We start from the raw sequence: 21,106 nt of genomic DNA, 5'->3' as shown, positions 1-21,106 counted from the left end.
GCAGGACTGGCTTCATGATCTGGTCCACCCATTCCTGGTCATCCTCATCGTACATCAGGTTGAGCTGGTACTCATAGTCCTGGGCATCAAAGTCTTGGTTGAATTCCTCGTAGCCAAAGATGGCTAGTCTTAGGAGGAAGAGCTTGCAGTTGAGCCACCGTCGTTTTCGATATGCCACCAAGCACAGGATGGCTACCAGAACTACGGAGAAGGACACACCTGTGATGATGAGGATATTCGTGCCACAGTATTGATCAGGATGGAACGAAAGGATTGGCGAATGCACCATGTCTTCGATGGAAGAGAGTGAGCAAAGTGTGTCATCAGGGTGGATGAGTTCGATATTGCCTGAATGTAGCCACTCCACAAACCAACCCAAGTCGCATGTGCATGAGAAAGGGTTTCCTGATGCGTCTATGCTCGTTGTCCTGTTTTTAGGAAATACTGTTCCAGGTTCTATTGTGGTGATTCTGTTGCCTTGCATGAACAGGTGGTGCAGAGATTGCGCTCTATTGAATAGAGTCTTGGGAATCGAATCAAGTTTGTTATTGGTTATGATGAAGACTCCAAGCCTGGGCTGACTTTGAAGTAAATCTCCAGGAATTGCTGAGATCTCATTGTCACGAAGATCCAATCTTGTGAGAGAAGTCAGACTGTCAAAAACACTGGAATTGAGGACTTTAATAGAAGACTGAGAGAGGAGCAGTATTTCGAGTTTCTTCATGGGGTTGAAAGTTCCTGGTGCTAACATATTTAGGTAATTCCCTCTTAAGTCCAGCCTGACCAACGATCTGAGTCCCCAAAAGAGTGATTTAGAGGTCATGGTATCAAATAAATCTGTGCTCATCAAACCATTTTCACGCATAGCCAGTTTCATGAGAGATGTAGTATTTGTAAATTGGAGTTTCGAATGAATAAATGCCCCTGAAACTGATAAATCTAATGTGCAAAGTGCATCCATGTAGCGAAAAGCTCCATTGATGTCTTGGTGAGGTTCATTGGTGAGATAAAGCTCTTTGAGGTTCTTCAGCTTCGTGAAGGCATTTGGAGAATAGGTATCTTTGATTTCATTGTGAGACATGTTTAGTATTTTGAGATTAGGGAAACCCCATAGAAAATACTTTGTGATCTTTGTGAATTTGTTGAAAGAAAGATCCAGATATGCTAGGGAAGGAAATGTTATGGTGTTTTTTCTCTCAATATACTTGATATTGTTATAAGCCAGGTCTAGGTGGTTAATAGAGGATAGATTAGATAATATACCAATGGACCAGCTTGCAATATGATTTTCAGCAAGCATCAATCGCTGTAGCATTTTATTGCAGGAGAACATGCCTAGGGGTAAGGAAGTTAAGCCATTATAGGATAGATCTAATTCAACCAGCTGGTCTAGTCCACAAAAAGTCTTGTTTGATAAAATATTGATTTGATTGTGCTGAAGTAATATAATACTTGTCTGATTTAAACCCCAAAACACAAAATCTGGGAAGGAGCTCAGCATGTTAACTCGGAGATCTATGAAATAAATCTTGGGGGAACCATCAATATGGTTATGAGTTTGGTTCAGTGGAATTACATGATGTATATTGCATTCTTTCAAGGACAGTTTATCAATTTCATTTATTCCTAAAATAGAAGAGATATGAAATTCCTGAAAAGTATTCTTTGAAAGAGTCAACTCGTTGACTTTATTCAAAGCTGAGAAAGCATTTGATGGGAGATTGTTTAATGCATTGTTGCCGAGATATAGTCGTATCGATGGACAGTTCTGAAGGGGTGTGAAGTCTAAGGGTCTTATGAAGGAGATGGTATTGTTGGTCAGATCAAACAAACTGATATTATCAGACCAGGGCAAAGCATCTGTTGGAATAGAACTCAAATTGTTGCTACCAAGGAGGAACACAGAGAGAAGTCTATTTGAACTAAGTAAACCTGCTGGAAGAGACATTAGGCGGTTTCTCTCTAGGATTAATTGTTTGAGATTACCCAAATGCTCAAAGACACCGTCTTCTATCACCGATATTTGATTACTTCCGAGTGCAAGTGTGACAATGTCTGGGAGATAGGAAAAAGACTCATTGTACAGGGTTATTATCAGGTTGATGGAGAGATCAAGTACTGTCGTGTTGCTTGGAAGATCTTGAGGAACAGACCGAAGACCCAGACGAGTACACATAGCTCTGGTACCGAGGCTGGTATTCGTCAGCTGGCAGCCACTGGGGGAGACAGAGCTCCAATTTTCATCCTTGCCCGCTATGTCATTCCCAGGCAATACTCCAGATAGCAAGGATAAAACACATGCAATCCACAAGCAGAGAGGAATCCTTGAGGTTGCATAAGTCATCTTAGACTTGAACATTGTGATCTCTTGGATGTCACTACTGCAGAAGTAATTCCCTTGGAGATTTTTAAAGTCTTACTATCCAAAATATCTCTTTAGCCCACCTTACTGCAGTCAAAAATTCCTGTAAATGTTTCACGTTATGGCCCATTTGTTTATGTGAATGAGTGATTTGCACAAGATCACTGTTGAAAGATTGTAATCTCTTTGGGGCCTCTACTACAGATGACGTACCCTTCAAGATTTTGAAGATCTCACCTTCTTGGATAATCCTCGGTCTTCATTCACAGCAGTCAGATGGTCCCATCGATCCTTGTATCTAAGCGCTAGTTCATTTCTGTCAATTAATTACAAGATTTTCATTATAGGAATTTCTGATCTACTGCAGAAGAAATTCTCTTGAAGACTAACTGCAATAACTACATGTCTCGGCCTCCTTTGTTCATGCAGCGATCTTTTAGTCTCATCAATGTTTGTTGAAGGGCACGTTTGCTTTTGTCACTTTAAGATTTCCACAAGATATCCAGCATTTCAGATTACCATATCTTAAGAGCTGCTACTGAAGAAAAACAATCCCTTGAACATCTTCAAAGTTTTGTAAAGTGCAATATCTCTAGGGCCTTGTGTGACTACATCAGTCTAATAGTTTTATAAATCCTTTGCTTGCCTGTATAAAAGGCACATCTGTTTCAATCAATTAATAATGGTTTCCACAAAATCCTTAAACATGTGCAAGGTTTAGAGTAGGTGGTTCCTTATAAATGATTGTCCACTGTAGATTGTACCGTTGGCAAATGATGGGTACTTAGCCTTGTCAACCGTTATGAAACTCCTGTGTGAGATATATCCATATTTCAGACGAATTTGCATTGTCCAGTATCCGGATAATGATGACGGAACCAAAGTCATTAGAGCCATGCAACAACTTTGTTTCATTGAAATTAATCATCCTACCTCACAAAATAAAAAAGTGTACTTATAAATATCTATTTTCACTTTCGTTAGCCATAGAGGAATATGTAATAATGGCTGCCCCACGATTTTTCACTTCCGTGATAAAAATGATACTCAAGCCCTTAACACCTAACATTATCAAAAGCAATTCATGTGCTACAAGGAATGTATCACAGTAGCTAAATTACCTCATTTAATTTTGGGTTACTGTACTTTGTCAAAGGTCATCGGGATCAATTGACGTATAGTTAAGTTTTTGTCTCGCCTGCGTAGCAAAAAGCGAGACATAGGCGCCGCTTTTTCGGTAATGGCGGCGACGGCGTCAACATCAAAAACGTAACCTAAGGTTAATTTTTTGAATTTTTAGTTTAATTTTGAAAGTATAAGTTCTTAATCAATGAAACTTAGACTAAAGGGTTATCAAGTATCCACAATCATATGAGTAGAATTTAGGTAACTAAGTTAAGGTCAAAGGTCATTTCTGGTCCACAAACTTAGACTATTTTGTGGCATCAACATCAAAACTTAACCAAAGGTTAAGATTTTAAATTTTTATCATAATTTTAAAAGTACACATTCCTATTCCATGAAAGTTGAACATTAAGCATCATCAATCATGTGATTAGTCTTTTAGGTGACAAAGTCAAGGTAAAATGTAATTTCAGCTCTGCAAACTTAGACTTTGTTGTGGCATCAACATCAAGATTTTTAATTTGTAGCATAATTTCAAAATTATTAGTTCAAATTCCATGAAACTTGTACACAAGGGTTATCAAGTATCACAAATCATATGACACGAATTTAAGGTCACAAAGTCAAGGTCAAAGGTCATTTTAGGTCAGTAGACTTGGATCATGTTTCCACAACTTAATATGAGAATTAATAAATCAATCCTTGTTATTTGTTCATATTCCATTTAAGTTATCAATCTTGGTACAAATTATAGCAAATAATTCTTCTGATGTTTCTTAGTCAATATTCACCTCAAAATGCTGATTATATTCAGAGGATTTCATTTTGGGGGCCTGCTAATGGGCTACTTTGCCTATAAACAATGTCCCCACCTCAATTTTTCATCATATCAAATTGCATAATGCAGACGAGACCGCCAAGAGCGTTTCCCTTGTTTATTCTTTTTTTTATGATTAATAATAATAATAATAATAACCTAGACTTATATAGCGCATTTCATCTTCGAAGAAAATAGCAATGCGCTTTACAATATTAATACAACAAAATTACACATAACAACTAATTCATGAACTAAAGATATATATCAAAATAAGGAAAAGATTAATAATAATCAAACATTAAATACACCCATAACACAGAAATGAAGGCAAATTATATAAGAGTACAGTAATGTAATTAAATTTTGATGAATACAATAATACAGTTTAAATGACATTAGAAAGCGTTTTTAAACAGGTAGGTTTTTAGTTGAGATTGAAAGAAAGCTAAGTCTGTGATGGTTCGGAAAGTAGTGGGGAGAGAGTTCCAGAGATGCGAAGCTGCAGATAAGAATCTTCTGCATCCGTATGACTTGGTCCTGTCTTTCGTGGGTTCAATTAGGTGTTGAGATGCAGAGCGGAGGGATCGAGTGGGTATGTAAGGTGTAACAAGTTCAGATATGTAGCTGGGACAGAGTTGATGAAGTGCTTTGAAAGTTAGAGTGATGACTTTGTACTGGATTCTCTGGGATACGGGCAGCCAATGGAGTTCCTGAAGAGTGGGAGTGATGTGCTCTTGCCTTGGTAATTTGGAAACTAGTCTGGCAGCTGAATTTTGAATTCGCTGAAGCTTGGCGATGTCTTTATTGGGGAGATTTATGAGGAGACAATTACAAGAATCGAGAAGAGAGGTGACGAAGGAGTGGACAAGGATCTCAGTTGTGTGATTGTCGAGGAGATTTCTTATCTTTCCGATTTTGTAGAGAGATAGGGATGCATTCCGACAGATGGAGTTCACATTTTGACGTAGAGTTAAGTGATTATCGAGCACAACTCCAAGGTCTCGAACAGTTGTGCTGCTAGAAATGCTGGTGTCACCAACCGTGAGTGGAGACAGTTCCTGATTTGAGCCACGCTTCCTGGATGATGTTAGATGAAGCATTCCAGTTTTGCCATCATTGATAACAAGCATGTTAACAAGCAAGGAATCAGTTCTATGATTCATCAAAATATTTTGACCTGTGACAGTTTCAATGTTTTTAGTTCAGACACCATCCTCGGACGTGACATCGAGCTGTGATATGTAAAGATCTTTTGGATTTGTGGTGGAACTGGTTTTAATGACTTACGGTACAGAATGAATGGCTTTTTGTACCCATTGGGTCTCCTCTTTACCAACCACACAACCATACCATCTCAGTCTACCCATGATGAATATATTATAATGTAATTTATTCTTGTGTCTTTTCATCCCTGCAGTCACCCAGACAGACTGGTGGAGAGAAGGCTACAGGAGGTATGAAGTTCAAGCTTGTCCGCTTAGAGAACTTTGCCATCTATTGGGATGCAGACTCTGCTCCAGTCTCAGACTTTGATCTTACAGATCTCCGGGTAAGTCTTAAAGCCCCACTGTCCTACTTATAGCTACTTGCTCCCTTTATATTACTAACAATGCTTAGGCGCCACGGATTTATTCAACTGGCATTCGGAATGCATTCGGAATGCACTTGTTAATCTTTCTGGAATGTATCCAGAATGCGCACATTCTAGCCACATTCTCAAAAAATCGATGCGACCTGCGCCTATTGTCTAGAGAACAAAGGGGCATTCCAGAATGCGCACATTCTGTACGAATTCTGGAATGCATTCTGGAATGCCCCTTTGTTCTCTAGACAAAAGGCGCAAAACGCATGGACTTTTGAGAATTGGGCGATGAAAAAGCATGCCGGAGACGCTGGCGATTAATCAGAGATGCGTGATTTCAAATGCGACTATACCTCATAAGGTTCGACAGCGCGGCTCACTTTTAGAAGGAGTAAGAACTATTTCTAATTATCTTTTTAAACAGGGTATAACATTCGTTCTCTCAACTTCTGATTTTCTGAAGTTGATAACAGCGAAAACACGTTGTCTCCTAATTGAAGGGAAAAATATCTTGGAATTACGTTTCCATTTCCCAATAAAAAAAAAGTTGCGATCGCTTTATTTCTTAACCGTTAAAATGAATTTTGACGCTACGTACGAGCTGGTTTTAATACAAGTATTTTCCTGCTCGAAAAAACTTTGCATTTATATAAAATAAATTGTTTGCCTTTTCAAATTTCTGCCGACATAGTGTTGGAATATGAATAAGTATAATTTTATATAAACAGCGCGGGAGTAAGTAGGAGTAAGAGCTATTTTTTTTTTCATCTTTTAAACAAGGTATAACTTTCGTTCTCTCAACTTCTGATTTTCTGAAGTTGATAACAGCGAAAACACGTTGTCTCCTAATTGAAGAAACAAAATATCTTGGTATTACGTTTCTATTTTCCAATAAAAAAAGTTGCGGCCGCTTTATTTCTTCCCCGGTAAAATGAATTTTGACGCTACGAACGAGTTTTAATACAAGTATTTTCCCGCTCGAAAAAGTTTACATTTATATAAAATAAATTGTTTGTCTTTTCAATTTTCTGCCGACATAGTGTTGGAATATGAATAAGTATCATTTTATATTGACAGCGCGGAGCACTTTTAGAAGGAGTAAGAGCTATTTTTATTTATCTTTTTAAACAAGATATAACATTCGTTCTCTCAACTTCTGATTTTCTGAAGTTGATAACAGCGAAAACACGTTGTCTCCTAATTGAAGGGAAACAAAATCTTGGAATTACGTTTCCATTTCCCAAGAAAAAAAAGTTACGATCGCTTTATTTCTTCCCCGGTAAAATGAATTTTGACGCTACAAGCTGGTTTTAAAACAAGTATTTTCCTGCTCGAAAAAAGATTGCATTTATATAAAATAAATTGTTTGTCTTTTCAAATTTCTGTCGACATAGTGTTGGAAAATGAATAAGTATCATTTTGTAAAGCGCGGAGCACCTTTTGAAGGAAAAAGAGCTATTTTTATTTATCTTTTTAAACAAGATATAACATTCGTTCTCTCAATTTCTGATTTTCTGAAGTTGATAACAGCGGAAACACGTTGTCTCCTAATTGAAGAAACAAAATATCTTGGTATTACGTTTCTATTTTCCAATAAAAAAGTTGCGGCCGCTTTATTTCTTCCCCGGTAAAATGAATTTTGACGCTACGAACGAGTTCTAATACAAGTATTTTCCCGCTCGAAAAACATTACATTTATATAAAATAAATTGTTTGTCTTTTCAAATTTCTGCCGACATAGTGTTGGAAAATGAATAAGTATCATCTGATATTGACAGCGCGGAGCACTTTTAGAAGGAGTAAGAGCTATTTTTATTTATCTTTTTAAACAAGATATAACATTCTTTCTCTCAACTTCTGATTTTCTGAAGTTGATAACAGCGAAAACACGTTGTCTCCTAATTGAAGGAAAAAAATATCTTGGTATTAAGTTTCTATTTTCCAATAAAAAAGTTGCGGCCGCTTTATTTCTTCCCCGGTAAAATGAATTTTGACGCTACGAACGAGTTCTAATACAAGTATTTTCCCGCTCGAAAAAGATAACATTTATATAAAATAAATTGTTTGTCTTTTCAAATTTCTGCCGGCATAGTGTTGGAATATGAATAAGTATCATTTTATATTGACAGCGTGGAGCACTTTTAGAAGGAGTAAAGAGCTATTTTTATTTATCTTTTTAAACAAGATATAACATTCGTTCTCTCAACTTCTGATTTTCTGAAGTTGATAACAGCGGAAACACGTCGTCTAATTGAAGGAAAACAAATATCTTGGTAGTACGTTTCCATTTTCCCATAAAAAAGTTGCGGCCGCTTTATTTCAAATTCTTCAAACTCGGTCAAACTATCATCAATCTCTTTCTCTCTCTTTTGTTGTTGTTGTTGTTGCCTTTTTTGCTTTCGTTCAAATCAACTGGGTGTCAAGTAAATTACACTACACGTTCAATAAATGCAAGGGAAAGATTTAACGGTGGAGGCAAAGGACGTCTTTTACTCAGTGGGAACATCATAATTATTCAGTATTAACATCGACATCCATTACGACTGTTCCCTAGGAAACCAACAAATATCGATGAACGATGCTCCCCCCCCCCTTCCCCCGAAAGATTGATGGGAATATGAAACATCTGAGACTTGGCATTCATAAATTATACTTAATTTAAAAAAATGGGCAATCCAACCCTGTGGTGGAAATTCGCTTTGTAAAGGAAAGCAAAAAAATCATGGGAAACATTCATAAAAGTTTGAAAAACGATCCGATAAACAAAAACAGAAGCCTTTGCGGGGTGTGAAAATAGCCATTAAATAAACCACCCCTGACTTGGTAATTCTTCTCCCCTGTAATTACCAGTGTCGGAACTCTGACAATACGCTTTTCATGTTATCAACTTGATCAATTTAGCGAATCATTCATGTATGGACCTCCTCTATTATGAAACGCTTATCTCAGCTGCCTGGACCGGATCCCACAATAAGAGGAACAAACGAATGTAAAGAAGTAACTACTCTGGAAGATTAACGTTTTGAAAGAAGAGGATGTAGGCCTAAACGTAGGTCAAACTACATGACAATACAAAACAACCACTCTAACTTATTTACCTTTACGAGGGCATGTAGCCATTTAAGAGCAGGTTTGAGTAATAGGTATAGCCACGAATATGAGATTTTTCCTGGGCAAAGATGCTACCATTGTTAAAGGGAACAAAAGCAAGGCAACATAAAAAAACAAGTTTTCTGGCAATAAAGACAAGCGATTGCAAGATGAAGAAATTAATTTCTATTATCATTACTATTCTATTACAATATTGTAAGCATCATCATCGCCATCATCATCACTTCATGTATACATGTACATGCCATCTACAGAACTGATCATGAAACGAGGATTAACAAAGTTTTATTGACAAGATAGGTTGAACGAGAACACAGATGAAGACGAAGACAAATAAATTGAATTTTCACGAGGGGATAACCCAAACAAGTCTAGCTGTTCAATGGTTATCCTGATAAATGGGATTTGTGTGTCATTTTATTTTATAAAATATATTTAGGCAATAGTGGTAAGATGGTAATATGGTAAGGCACACGACGGCCTTTTTTAGATGGCAAAATTAATATTTCAAATTATGAGAAACGAAGTCAAAAGTATTCAAAGTAAATATTATTTTTGTTTTTTATCTCAAAATTCATTTCCCAAATAGTCCTATATTTTGATTTGCACATTTAAAAGAAAGGGCATTTCGTGTAGATCATGGCATAATGTTGGTCAGAATATCGTTACAATTTTTTTTTTATAAAACCCATGTAAAACGAAGGCTTAGGCCTATTATTTATGGCTCGGTTGATAATCGGCCGAGCTTCAGCAGACGACAATCATTGACAATGGGGGAATGAATCAATTGAACAATGGAGGTATCAACCGATCTTACGCAATTTGTATTGTGAGTGTATTGAGAAGGAAAGACGAAAAGCTTCAGCAAAATAAGACGGCAATTTCCCTAAAAAAATAATGGACCTTATTTTTCGTATTGATGAACAAAACTTATATTTTTAGAAATAAAAAAAGTCCGAACTTTCATTTGTATATTTACAAACATATCACGAAATTGACTGAATGATGCGCAATGAGCAATGAAAGTAGAAAGCACCGCCATATTTTCCATTACTGGCGATGTAACCGAAATCGCTCCGTCACATGGGAAACTAGTCTTTTACCATATTAAAATGTTTTATAGACTTTGTTTGTTTAAATGCCTGACTTCCCAATTATTTTACTTTTTTATGGATTTTTTTTTTTTTAATGGGGAAGGAAAAAAATTCTGCCCACCCGCCCCTACTACAGAAAAGCAATCGAGGACAACTAAATGATTTTTGGGGGCCTTACAACTGTCAATTAAAGTTCACTAGGAAACCAAAAAATATCGATGGACGATGCTCGTAATTACCCCCCCCCCCCCTTTCCCCGACCCCGAAATATTGATGGGAATATGAAAATTGTAGTTTCACGGATATTTAACCTAGTGTTATCCATTACGACTGTTCCCTAGGAAACCAAACATATCGATGGACGATGCTCCCCCCCCCCCCTTCCCCCGAAAGATTGATGGGAATATATGAAACATCTGAGACTTGGCATTTATAAATTGTACTTAATTAAAATAAATGTGCAATCCATTTGCTTTAAAGGAAAGCAAACAAAATCAGGGGAACGTATTCATGAAAGTTTGAAAAACGATCCGATAAACAAGAACAGATAACAAAACAAAGGCCTTAATTGCGGGGTGCGAAAACAGCCATTCAATAACCCACACCTGATGCAAAACCGGTTTTGTTTTGCTATTCACCGGAGCCAACGCGTAGGCTGAACAGGTCTGTTGTTTCCCGATTCGGGCATAAATAGTGCGCCTTATAATTGAATAGACTGGGTTTAATACGTTATCACTTTGCAGTTGTAGAAAGAAAGACACGCAACCGATATTATTGAAAGTTTACAACAAAACAAATTGGCCCGAATTCACAAAGCAAGGTTTGAGCTCAAACCTCCTTTTGATTCGCCAAACCTCCTTTTGTTATTTACAAACAAGGAGGTTTAGCGAAACAAAAGGAGGTTTGAGCTCAAACCTTGCTTTGTGAATTCGGGCCACTGTGTCTCACTCAGGCCTACAATACACGTATATCTCTCTCTATCTTGTCTACTCTACCTCGATCAAAATTAGCTCGCAGACAAAAGCCCTTGTCAGTCGTAATACACAAACATCTTGGCCCGAATTCACAAAGCAAGGTTTGAGCTCAGACCAAGGTTTGAGCTCAAACCTCCTTTTGTTCCGCCAAACCTCCCTTTGTTATTTACAAACCAGGTTTGTAAATAACAAAAGGAGGTTTGGCGAAACAAAAGGAGGTTTGAGGTCAAACCTTGGTCTGAGCTCAAACCTTGCTTTGTGAATTCGGGCCATAGAGTCTGATTTAAGAGACTGCAATACGTCATGTACTGTACCTCTCGAAACAACCATCTAGACCAGGGGAATCTCACATCTCCCTGCATAGAAAAAAACTTTCAAGATATATCTTTCATATCTTTCAAGATATAGTGTATGTGCCCGCAGACTTATCAAATGTCCCTGCTCGAGAACCCCGTATTTCTTTATAGGGGCACATTACGGTGCTGGATTAGTCCAATAACTCTAAAGGCCGATATTATGTTATGCTATCTGTGCCATATATATAGATACACTTGTATTCATATTACCGGACGTCTCGTAGTTTCACGGTACAGACCTAGTGTTATCCATTACGACTGTCAATTTAAGTTCACTAGATAGGAACCAACAAAATATCAATAGATGATGCTCCCCCCCCACCTCCCCCTCCTCCCCCCCCCTCCTCCCCCTCCTCCCCCCCCCCCCTCCTCCCCCCTCCTTCCCCCCCCTTCCTTCCCCCGACCACGAAAGATTGGTGGGGATATGAAAGTTGGATTGATGACTGTATCTTGGAAATGTTGTAATCAACACCCAAGTTCGAACAGACCGCGATATTTACGATTGTTTTGAGGTCACCGACATGTGGCGGGAATGTCATAATAAATCTGTCATTATTTGAATGTCCTTGTTGCGACTGGTCAAATGCCATGGTGAGGAGCAATTATTTCTGATGACAAAAACATTTGTGTATTACAAAAAATTCCAACATTTTAGGATTGTTATAGGCATACGGCCAATTTAAACCTGTAATCTCTCTCTCTCTCTCTCTCGATAATAATAAATCCATCTCAATCTCGAATAAACACTGTCTCCTTCTTATCTAAAATGAGGCGTCATGTCAATCAACACCAAAGTTTAAAACACGCGTATATTTGACATTGTTACGCGCCTTTGTTCTGAGAGCGCCGACATATTTGTGGCGGGAATGCCATAATAAATCTGTCATTATTTGTATGTCGTTGTTGCGGCACATGTCATGTTGTTGTCCGCATGCCATGTGGCGTGAGATAACATTGGTTCAATTATTAGAGCATGCGGACCATTTAGATTGGAAATAAGAAATAAGAAATCTTGTTTTTCTAAAAAAGACTACAATCAGTCTCTTGCATTCTCTTTCTTTCCCTCGTTCTCTGCAATTCCCCCGGCCCCCCCACTCAGGTTTCAAAATGACCGCATGCGTGTTGCCAAAATGTCCTTTTCGTAACAAAAGAAAAAGGTCGAGCCGTATTGACTTTACACACCGGACTTTTGCTGAAAAGGGGGGGGGTGCGGAAAAAGGCTCGTATACAAAAGAAAAAGGTCGAGCCGTATTGACTTTACACACCGGACTTTTGCTGAAAAGGGGGGGGGGGGGGTCGGTTGGAACACGCATATGCGTACCCTAAATAACACTGAGTGGGGGGGGGGCCGGGGCAATTCCCCTCCGGCTCACTTAATTTTCATCTCCCCCCCCCCCCCCCACTATCTACTGATCTATATATGACCTTCTCTTTATTTGTTTTGGAATAAATAATCACACCCTCTACAATCTTTATGAAATTCCGTAAAGAAATATGATATAAGTCCAACAAAAAAAAAACAAAAAAAAATCATTATTTGTAAGAGATGGAATAAAAAAAAATAGAGAAGGTTGATGAAGTAGGTGATGTAAAAAAAAGGGGGGTTGGGGGGGGGGGGTAAGGTAGGATAGTGTGCGCTTAACAAACAAATTATACACAACATATAAGCACAGACCACAAACAAAATAATGTCCGTCTCGGTTTGGAGATAAGATTATTCGAAACGACATGTGCTTTCCTTCAGGCACAGACGCATGGAGGGGGGGGGGGGCAACGGGGCCAGGCCGCTTCCTCCCTGGCCAAAAAAAAAAAAAAAAAAAAAAAAAAAACGGACCCCCCATCCCTGCCAATAAAAAAAGTTTAAAAATAAGATGGTAACCACAAATATCCACTCTCGCTTTTTATCTAAATGTATCATTTCATTAGTCCTCAGATCTTTCAACACCCACCATCTCTTGCATCCTCTTTCTTCCTCTCATTTTGATCATTCAGATTCATCCGCATTTTTATGCAAAATATTTTCTTCATTCTTTCTCAATCTTTCTTCTACTCTTTTTACCATCTTTAATGAGGCATCATGTCAATCAACACCAACGTTTCAAAACACCGCGTATATTTGACACTGTAACGCGCCTTTGTTCTGAGAGCGCCGACTCAGAACATATTTGTGGCGGTCTGGCGGGAATGTCATAATAAATCTGTCTTCATTCTTTCTCAATCTTTCTTCTACTCTTTTCACCATCTTTAATAAGCTGAAGAAAATAAAAGTAAGTCCATTATCACCTGCGCTCGAGAAATGCGAAGAGCGACCGATCGCGGGAGAGACAGAAGCGAAACCAATTAAATATCTGTTGATTTCTATCAATTCTTATGGTTCATTCTATATCGAAACTATTCCGGCACGCAATATCAAGAAGGTAGTCGCTGCCGATCGATATCGCCTTTGTTCGGATGGCCTATTCATGGAGCAATCCAGAATGCACCCAGAATGCGCCAATTAAGTCGTTAATTACCGCATTCTAGGTACATTCTAGGTACATTCTGGAATGTGGATTAACGGAACAATAGATTCTGAATAGGGCATTCTACATGCATTCCGAATGCCAGTTGAATAAATCCGTGGCGCCTTAATCAGTGCCCGTTGGTCCCCCATGATCCTCTTTTTCTTATGTTAATTGAGAGCGGATTTGATGAGATAACCACCTGTCAGTGATCTTGCAGGGAGGTCTAATCCCCTGGCTAAACTAGTGCAGAAGGGTTTTAAAGTTGATGGGCAATCAGAGGAGTGCAGACTCTGAGTCTTTCTTATAGACGTGTGATTTTTATGGGTTTGATTGTAAGTCCTTGAATAAATCCCAAACTTGCATATCTCTACTTTATTTTAAAGACTTGCAACGATATCAAGTTGCGAACGATACGTGAATCATTTGCAGCTGTTTATAAGAGAGGGACCAAGACTATTAACCCCTTCTCTTGCTCGTTTCAGATAACATAATGTTTTAGACAACTGCATTTATCCTTGGGTCAATACCACATGGACAGATTCTGACCACACGGTACCCCATGGACAGCTTCTGACCAAATAATCACCCAACCATTGGCCATTACTACTCCAACAGTTACCCGTCCAAAACACTCTGGAGATGACTACATCATGTCGTTTCCCACTAGTCAACTCTACTTTTATTCATTGATCTTATCTTTTTCCTTCTTTTTCCTCAGTATCCTCTAATAATGTGTTATTAAAATATTGTGATCTTTTTTCTTTCGCAGGATGCTCTGATGAGCGAAAAGTGCCGTACAACTGAAAACCAGATCAAGGTAGGATGAACATTACAGTCAACCTTGCTTTAGTTACCACCTGTCTACAAAGACCACAATTTTTATTTCCTTTGAAAACGGTTTCTCATTGAAACATGTGCTAAAGGAACCTGTCTACAAAGACCACTTTTTGTGTTTCCCTTAGGAGGTCGCTATAGACAGGTTTGGCTGTAGTAGGATGCCTTGACTGCTTCCTTGCCTTAGAGGCGGGGCTAAACACGGAAGGCTCGTTCAGATATGACGCGGTAAACCTTCTCAAAGAAAACGCCATGGCTTTGTATGTGCAAATGAATCGCAACTGCGCGCACCAAAGGTCCTAAGCGTTTTCACCGAGTTCTGTGTTTTAAAGAGAAGGTTGAGTTCTGGGAAGAGGTGAAAAATAATTTGTGAGCATTACTCATTCTTATTATGCAAGTGTGGAAGAACAGCCTGAAAAGCATGGCTCTTCAAATGCCTTCATATTCTAAAAATGCATGTAACATCGTAAAAATCGGGGGGGGGGGGGCCGGCTTTTTACGCCACGTGTTCGTGTAGTCCCATATACATCTTTCTGTGCAAGTGTTTGTAACTTTACCAAGACTTGGCCAAATTTCTTATCATTTTGATGATTCCAGAACCTTGCAATACACACAAATTCTTATATGCTAGATGATCAACCTTTTCTGGTCGGTTCCACACTGTTTCTTTCACAATGCAATCGCATGACCAGAACTCAACTTCATCTTTAAGATACAGATATGTAAAACGATATCACACTTTACGCCATCATTAAAAAAAACGCCTTTTGGGTTTTGCTGCATCATATGTGAATGAGGCTTAACATGGTCAGGAAAGCATGGTCCTCCAAAAGTCCTCTATGGACCATTCATAATTCAAAATAATTATACATGTAAAGACCCATTTCTTTTGAACCTTTAAATTGTAATGCAGACCTCCTATCCAAAAACTTGGCGGGGGAGCCCCTACATGTACTTCAAGGGTTCTTAATTCAAACTTAATAAAAACCTTGCGTGTATGATGATGGCTGCATGTGGAGCAGCGGTCTTGTAACCGGTCCCGGGTTCGAAACCAAGTCAATACGCTAGTGTCTCAGAGAGAACTTAAAGCAGCCAGTCCCCTGGTTGCTTACTTACAAGCATATGCATACTCTCTTAGCAGTCAGGTAAAACAAACCAAACAACCAAACCAACTAAATTAACCAAACCAACCAACCACGCAGCTTGGAATTATTTAAGAATTTGTGTCCTACACAGTAATGTGTATAGTGTTGGCATATTCCAAAACAAGAAACAAAGCATCTTGTCGAGATCAATGTTGGTTTATTAGTTACTTACTGGATTATATCAGCTCTTTTCCTACAAAATATGAGGCTGCCATATGAGACACTGCATTTGTTATATAATGTACATGTACCACATAGCTGCCAACCAATTCTATTTTGGAGGAATGATTCCTATTTTGGGGCCTTCGAGCTACTGTTTAGAACCCTAGATTCCTCTCTGTTTCTGAAATATTCAATGTGAAAAGTATACAAACCAGACTGTATTCCAAATTTAGCCTTGAGAGATCCTAATATTTGCTGTGAAAGGTTGGCAGGTATGTGTACCTTGAAATGCCTGGAGAAGGAATGACTATATGGTACATGTAGGCCTGCTGTAATGTAAATTGAGGTACATATACATTATGATTGCTAAATGTTGATTATTTACTGTATCTCATGTACGTGTAGAACCATGACTACATGGTGGAACCGGTGAGTGCTGAAGCCAGACTGAAGCGGAATGGTTCAGCCCTCCCGCTGCGATCTCGCACCACGCCCCGCTACGTCTGTGACCTGACGCTTCAGAAGATTCCTCTGTCTCTCTCCGAGGATCAGTACCGAGGTATCACCGTCCTGATGAAGGAATTTGAGCGCAACGGCAAAGCAAGGCATTACAGGAAGTGGAGGCCGGAAGCCTGGACTGGCGACAAGGAAAGGTTTGTAGGCCCCCCCCCCCCTCCTTTAGATACATCGTTTTCCTTTGTGATTTTCAAACTTTTTATATGGCCTATAAAAAAAAGATGCTGTTTTGCCCTTTTGGTGCCAAAACATTGGTCGGTCAGTCAGAATTTTTTTTCTCCCCCTTTTTGGGCTGATATTTCTCAGTTATGAATACTTTAATACATATTTTTTTATTCACTCAATTTTTTTTTTTAACATTTAATTTTTTTTAAAATTAAATAATGAGACACCCTTTCTCTCTTCTTTTCGCTCCAGTATCAGAAAGTGGTGGCAGTTTGCCATCAACAGTGTTCTACATGGCATCAAGGACCGCAGACGCAGGAGAACACCCAAGTTCATCTCAGAACGGATCGGTCTCAACAAACAGTACACCACAGTCTATACTAGATTCCTGGAGGCGAAGGATATAGACCCTGCATCACTCATGGTATGATCCTCTCTTTTCATTTGTCACATTTGCTTCATAGCTGCCAACCATTCTTCATTATCATCATCTTCTCCTTCTTCTTCTTCTTCTTCGTCTTCGTCTTCGTCGTCGTCGTCTCCTCCTCCTCCTCCTCCTTCTTCTTCTTCTTGCTGATGTGATTCAGTTCTCGAGTATGGCATCTGATATAAATATTTCGGAGGAATTATTCCTAGTTTCTAGCCCTCAAACTTATTTTATGAATCCAACATTCCTTGATTTTCTGAAAACTGCTGTGTAAAAAGTATACAAATGAGTATATTCCTTAATTTGCATTGAGGGATTCCTATTTTTTGCTTTAAAGGTTTGGTAGGTATGCTTTGATGCTTGGTAGGCATTTTTCACATGAAGGGTGATTGATTTCATATTAGTATGTGATGCATGATCCTAAGTATAATAGTCCAATATGAGTATGGAATATGGATGACTGGTAAAGTTTTTTTTTTATTGAATACGTAAATTGGTCAGAAAGTAATATTCAGTCTTTTTCCAGAAACTATGAAAACATAACATCATGAATCAACATAGGTAATCTACCGGTATATGTTTATACAGTAGGAAATTTAGGAATCAATAATCAACTGTTATAATGCAACCTTTTTGTTTTAACCATATTACAAATAGTACATCAGTAATCAACATACTTGTAAATGAATAGAATTTTATCGTCACCGTGGTCCATTTGGTAAACATTGGGTATGATCTTGTTGGCATGATATACATGTACAACTGCTCATTGGATGATCCTGGTTGTCTTAATATTGCAAAACAATTATGTGTATATATGTATGTCATGCGTTTGTTCATATTTCTCTACCATTATCACAGAAGGAAGAATTTGATACCTGTACTACATGTAGTTATCAAAACTTCTTTTTTTATTGATTACAGAGTGTGATGAAACAGTTTGAGAAGGATCTGTCATTTGAAGAGATCAGGATTCTAAGAAACGTGGTCTTTAGCCAGCTGGAGAAGAGAATACGAGGTGGAGAGGTAAATTAGTCCATTACTTTATTTCCATTTTATTGTTTTTACTATATGGTACAGTAGTTATTCTGTCTATTTCTTTCTATAACCCTCTATTTCTATTGTATTCTATCGATTTCTCTGCCGTGATATTTGATGGTATTCTATTTCCTTGGTTACACAAGACACATTTATGTTGCAAATACCCCCCCCCCCCCCCCATATAAAACCAAAGTAATCCTCAGAGACCGATCATTTCTTTGTGCTGCCCCTAGAATATGGAATAGATTACCGCTAGAAGTAAGGAAAGCCCCATCACTAGAAAATTTTTAATCAAGACTGAAAACTCACTTGTTCATGTAGCATGTATAGCACAGCATTTACAAACTCTTGCAGCGCAGTAGAATATATCCACATAGTGATTGCGCTTTACATATGAATATAATTGTTATTACAGGAGATCTTTAAGAAGCCTGAGGAGGCCCAGCAGGGGGGCATCATGCAGCGATGGGTGTGGGGTTGGAGCGGCTGGTACTCACAGAAGGGGGGTGCTGAGGGCGGCACAGAGAGCAGCGTGGATGACACGCCCTCTGGGGCCGGTAGCAGACGCTCCCCCTCACCACCGCCACTCATTGATGTTGAAGGTGAGAGAAACAAATGTTCTTTATTGATTGATTGACTGATTGATTTGAATTTATTTCACTTTATATCAATTGTTTGCACAATACAGAACATAGTTGACAAAGTAAATACAACATTATGAAATGAAACAAGAACCTACTGGATAGCATAACTTGTCTTTTATAGGTTCTCAAGAATAAATATTTATAAATATATTCTTTATTTGAACCTAAGAAATAATAAAAAAGGAGATGAAAATAAGAAGTGGGGTTTCTCCTTCCTAACCTCTTTCTTGTTTGGTTATGGATATATTTTTTTAAACGCACAATAATCCTGTCGATATTACGACTTAATAGACGTTGCATGTTCAACAGGCCATTGTTCATGTTGAGTCATTAAATATAAAATCTTATCTTGTGAAAATTGTATGAATATAAAACTCATGTTTTGAGGAAAATGTTATACTTGAATGTTTAATTTTCTTAGACAAATTGAAGAGAAAACTACATTCTTTATGACATTTTTATAACAGATACAAAGAGGTAAATACAAATTCAGCAGATTATAATGAAAATTCAGGTTTACAAGCTGAAGAGCAAAGTTCATGTCAAGTACATTTAAAAAAAAAAATCAAATGTTCATGTTCTTTGTAAACGACAGAATATGCAGACACAGCCCCCAGCCATTTTGTGTACATGCTTATACTAGTGTAACTCAGTTCTCACGAGAAATGATAATTCATTTAAAAACTCTTTTATGATTGTTTTGATAAGTTTAATCAAATATTCCATTCCATGTCTATACATGTACCTTGAACAAACACAGAGGAGCAAGAATTATTAGACGTGCTTGGGGACCCATCAGCAGACAACAACCTCCTTCGACGGGATCATGTCTTTGCGCTCCTCAACTTCAAGCTCCAGGGTGGCTCCATCAAGCTCTGTACCAACAGTGACCTTGGCGGTACCACGCCCATCACCAGAACCCCTTCCACCCCAATTACCCCTTCCAAGTCGGCACCCCCTTCCACCTCAATGCACCCTTCATCTCATCTGGATCCTGGTACCAGCCCGCCGGGAGACCCGGGGGGAAACGAGAACGAGACCATCATCGAGCTGGAGTTCGCCAGCGTCAAGATGAGCTTTGAGTGGAGGCTGCGGACGAGCTCCTTCCTCTTCACTGCAAAGTTGGGGGCGCTGTTCATCCATGATGTCATGACAAAGGGTTCACTGTTCCCACACCTGGTAGCTCCACAGCAAAAGAGGGTAGGTCCTCTTTACAAGTTCAATGTTTTTTTTTTGCAGGGAGCCAGAAATATTATTACTCATCAGTTTCCTCAGAGTTAATCCCATTTTCCCTCTTTGCAGATGTTATCAAATGATGGTTAAAAATTCTGATGCAAAGGAAGATGAGTAAATTGAATGTTAGCATTCATAACGAAATTCCCATAACTTGCTATCCATTTTTGTTTTTATATCAGTAACTAATAATTATCTCTATACATGCCTAGGCCTATAGGAATTCAAGTTTCTGCTCATTATTGTGGTAGTGGGCAGATGAAGATGAGAGACTTTTGTCATTTTGTGTGCCCAGTGCCCTTTATGGGTAGAAACAGGGTATGTACATGTACATGTATACACTGTTATCAATTCGAGGGTTCAGTGACACAAAGACATAACTCCATATTTTGCCAAAATGGGTTTTTGTTATCAAAATGTTCACAAAAATTTGGGCTTTCCAGGAAACACAAAGACTTAACTCCACCAAACACCCCATTGAAGTCAATGGCTAGTGACACATAGACTTAACTCCTTAAGGCCCAAGTACTCAGGGACACATAAACAACTTTTTCTCAAAATGGCCAAAATGGAGTTATGTCTTTGTGTCACTGACCCCTCAAATTATTTTATTTCTATTTTGTTTCCTGTTACCAGGAGGAGCAAACGCTAGGACCCAGACAGTCCCACTCTCTGCTCCTCTCGCGCTCCGCATCTGCCAGCTTCTCATACATGTCGCCCAGTTCCTCCAGTACGAACATCAAGCAGCCTTCATCAGACCTCCCTCTCTTTGAGATGTCCTATGAATCAAATCCACCTCATTCAAATGCTGATTCTAGGTGAAAGACTGGATTAATAAAAATAATAATAAACCATTCTTATATAGCGCATACCGTAATTAACGTTGTATAAAACCGCCCTCGTGTATTAAACCGCACCCCTCTTTTTCGCCCTAAAAAAAAGAGGCCTTTCATTTAACTGCGAGGTGCAGTTGAATGTGTAAGATCATTAATGTAAATTAAAAAACAGTAG

The 21,106-nt window shown here is 38.6% G+C and overlaps 2 protein-coding genes across 2 annotated transcripts in view; both read left to right on the top strand.

Moving 5' to 3' along the window:
* The window catches only part of LOC576236 (vacuolar protein sorting-associated protein 13D), a 31,206-nt gene extending 14,026 nt beyond the window's left edge, over positions 1–17,180 (top strand). The window contains exons 7-10 of the mRNA XM_030987487.1: positions 5,725–5,856; positions 14,698–14,745; positions 16,475–16,722; positions 17,003–17,180. Coding sequence (XP_030843347.1) covers positions 5,725–5,856; positions 14,698–14,745; positions 16,475–16,722; positions 17,003–17,180 — 606 coding nt within the window. The remainder of the gene's footprint in view (positions 1–5,724; positions 5,857–14,697; positions 14,746–16,474; positions 16,723–17,002) is intronic.
* Positions 17,181–18,106: 926 nt separating this feature from the next.
* The window catches only part of LOC115924718 (vacuolar protein sorting-associated protein 13D-like), a 45,601-nt gene continuing 42,601 nt past the window's right edge, over positions 18,107–21,106 (top strand). Inside the window, exons 1-4 of the mRNA XM_030987486.1 lie at positions 18,107–18,203; positions 18,634–18,820; positions 19,623–20,062; positions 20,732–20,913. Coding sequence (XP_030843346.1) covers positions 18,108–18,203; positions 18,634–18,820; positions 19,623–20,062; positions 20,732–20,913 — 905 coding nt within the window. The 5' untranslated portion in view covers position 18,107. The remainder of the gene's footprint in view (positions 18,204–18,633; positions 18,821–19,622; positions 20,063–20,731; positions 20,914–21,106) is intronic.

Source organism: Strongylocentrotus purpuratus, unplaced genomic scaffold (genome assembly GCF_000002235.5).
Source record: "Strongylocentrotus purpuratus isolate Spur 01 unplaced genomic scaffold, Spur_5.0 spur5_scaffold_16, whole genome shotgun sequence".
NCBI lineage: Eukaryota > Metazoa > Echinodermata > Echinoidea > Camarodonta > Strongylocentrotidae > Strongylocentrotus > Strongylocentrotus purpuratus.
Note: the sequence above shows the minus strand (reverse complement) of the source record. Positions and strands in the feature narration are given on the sequence as shown.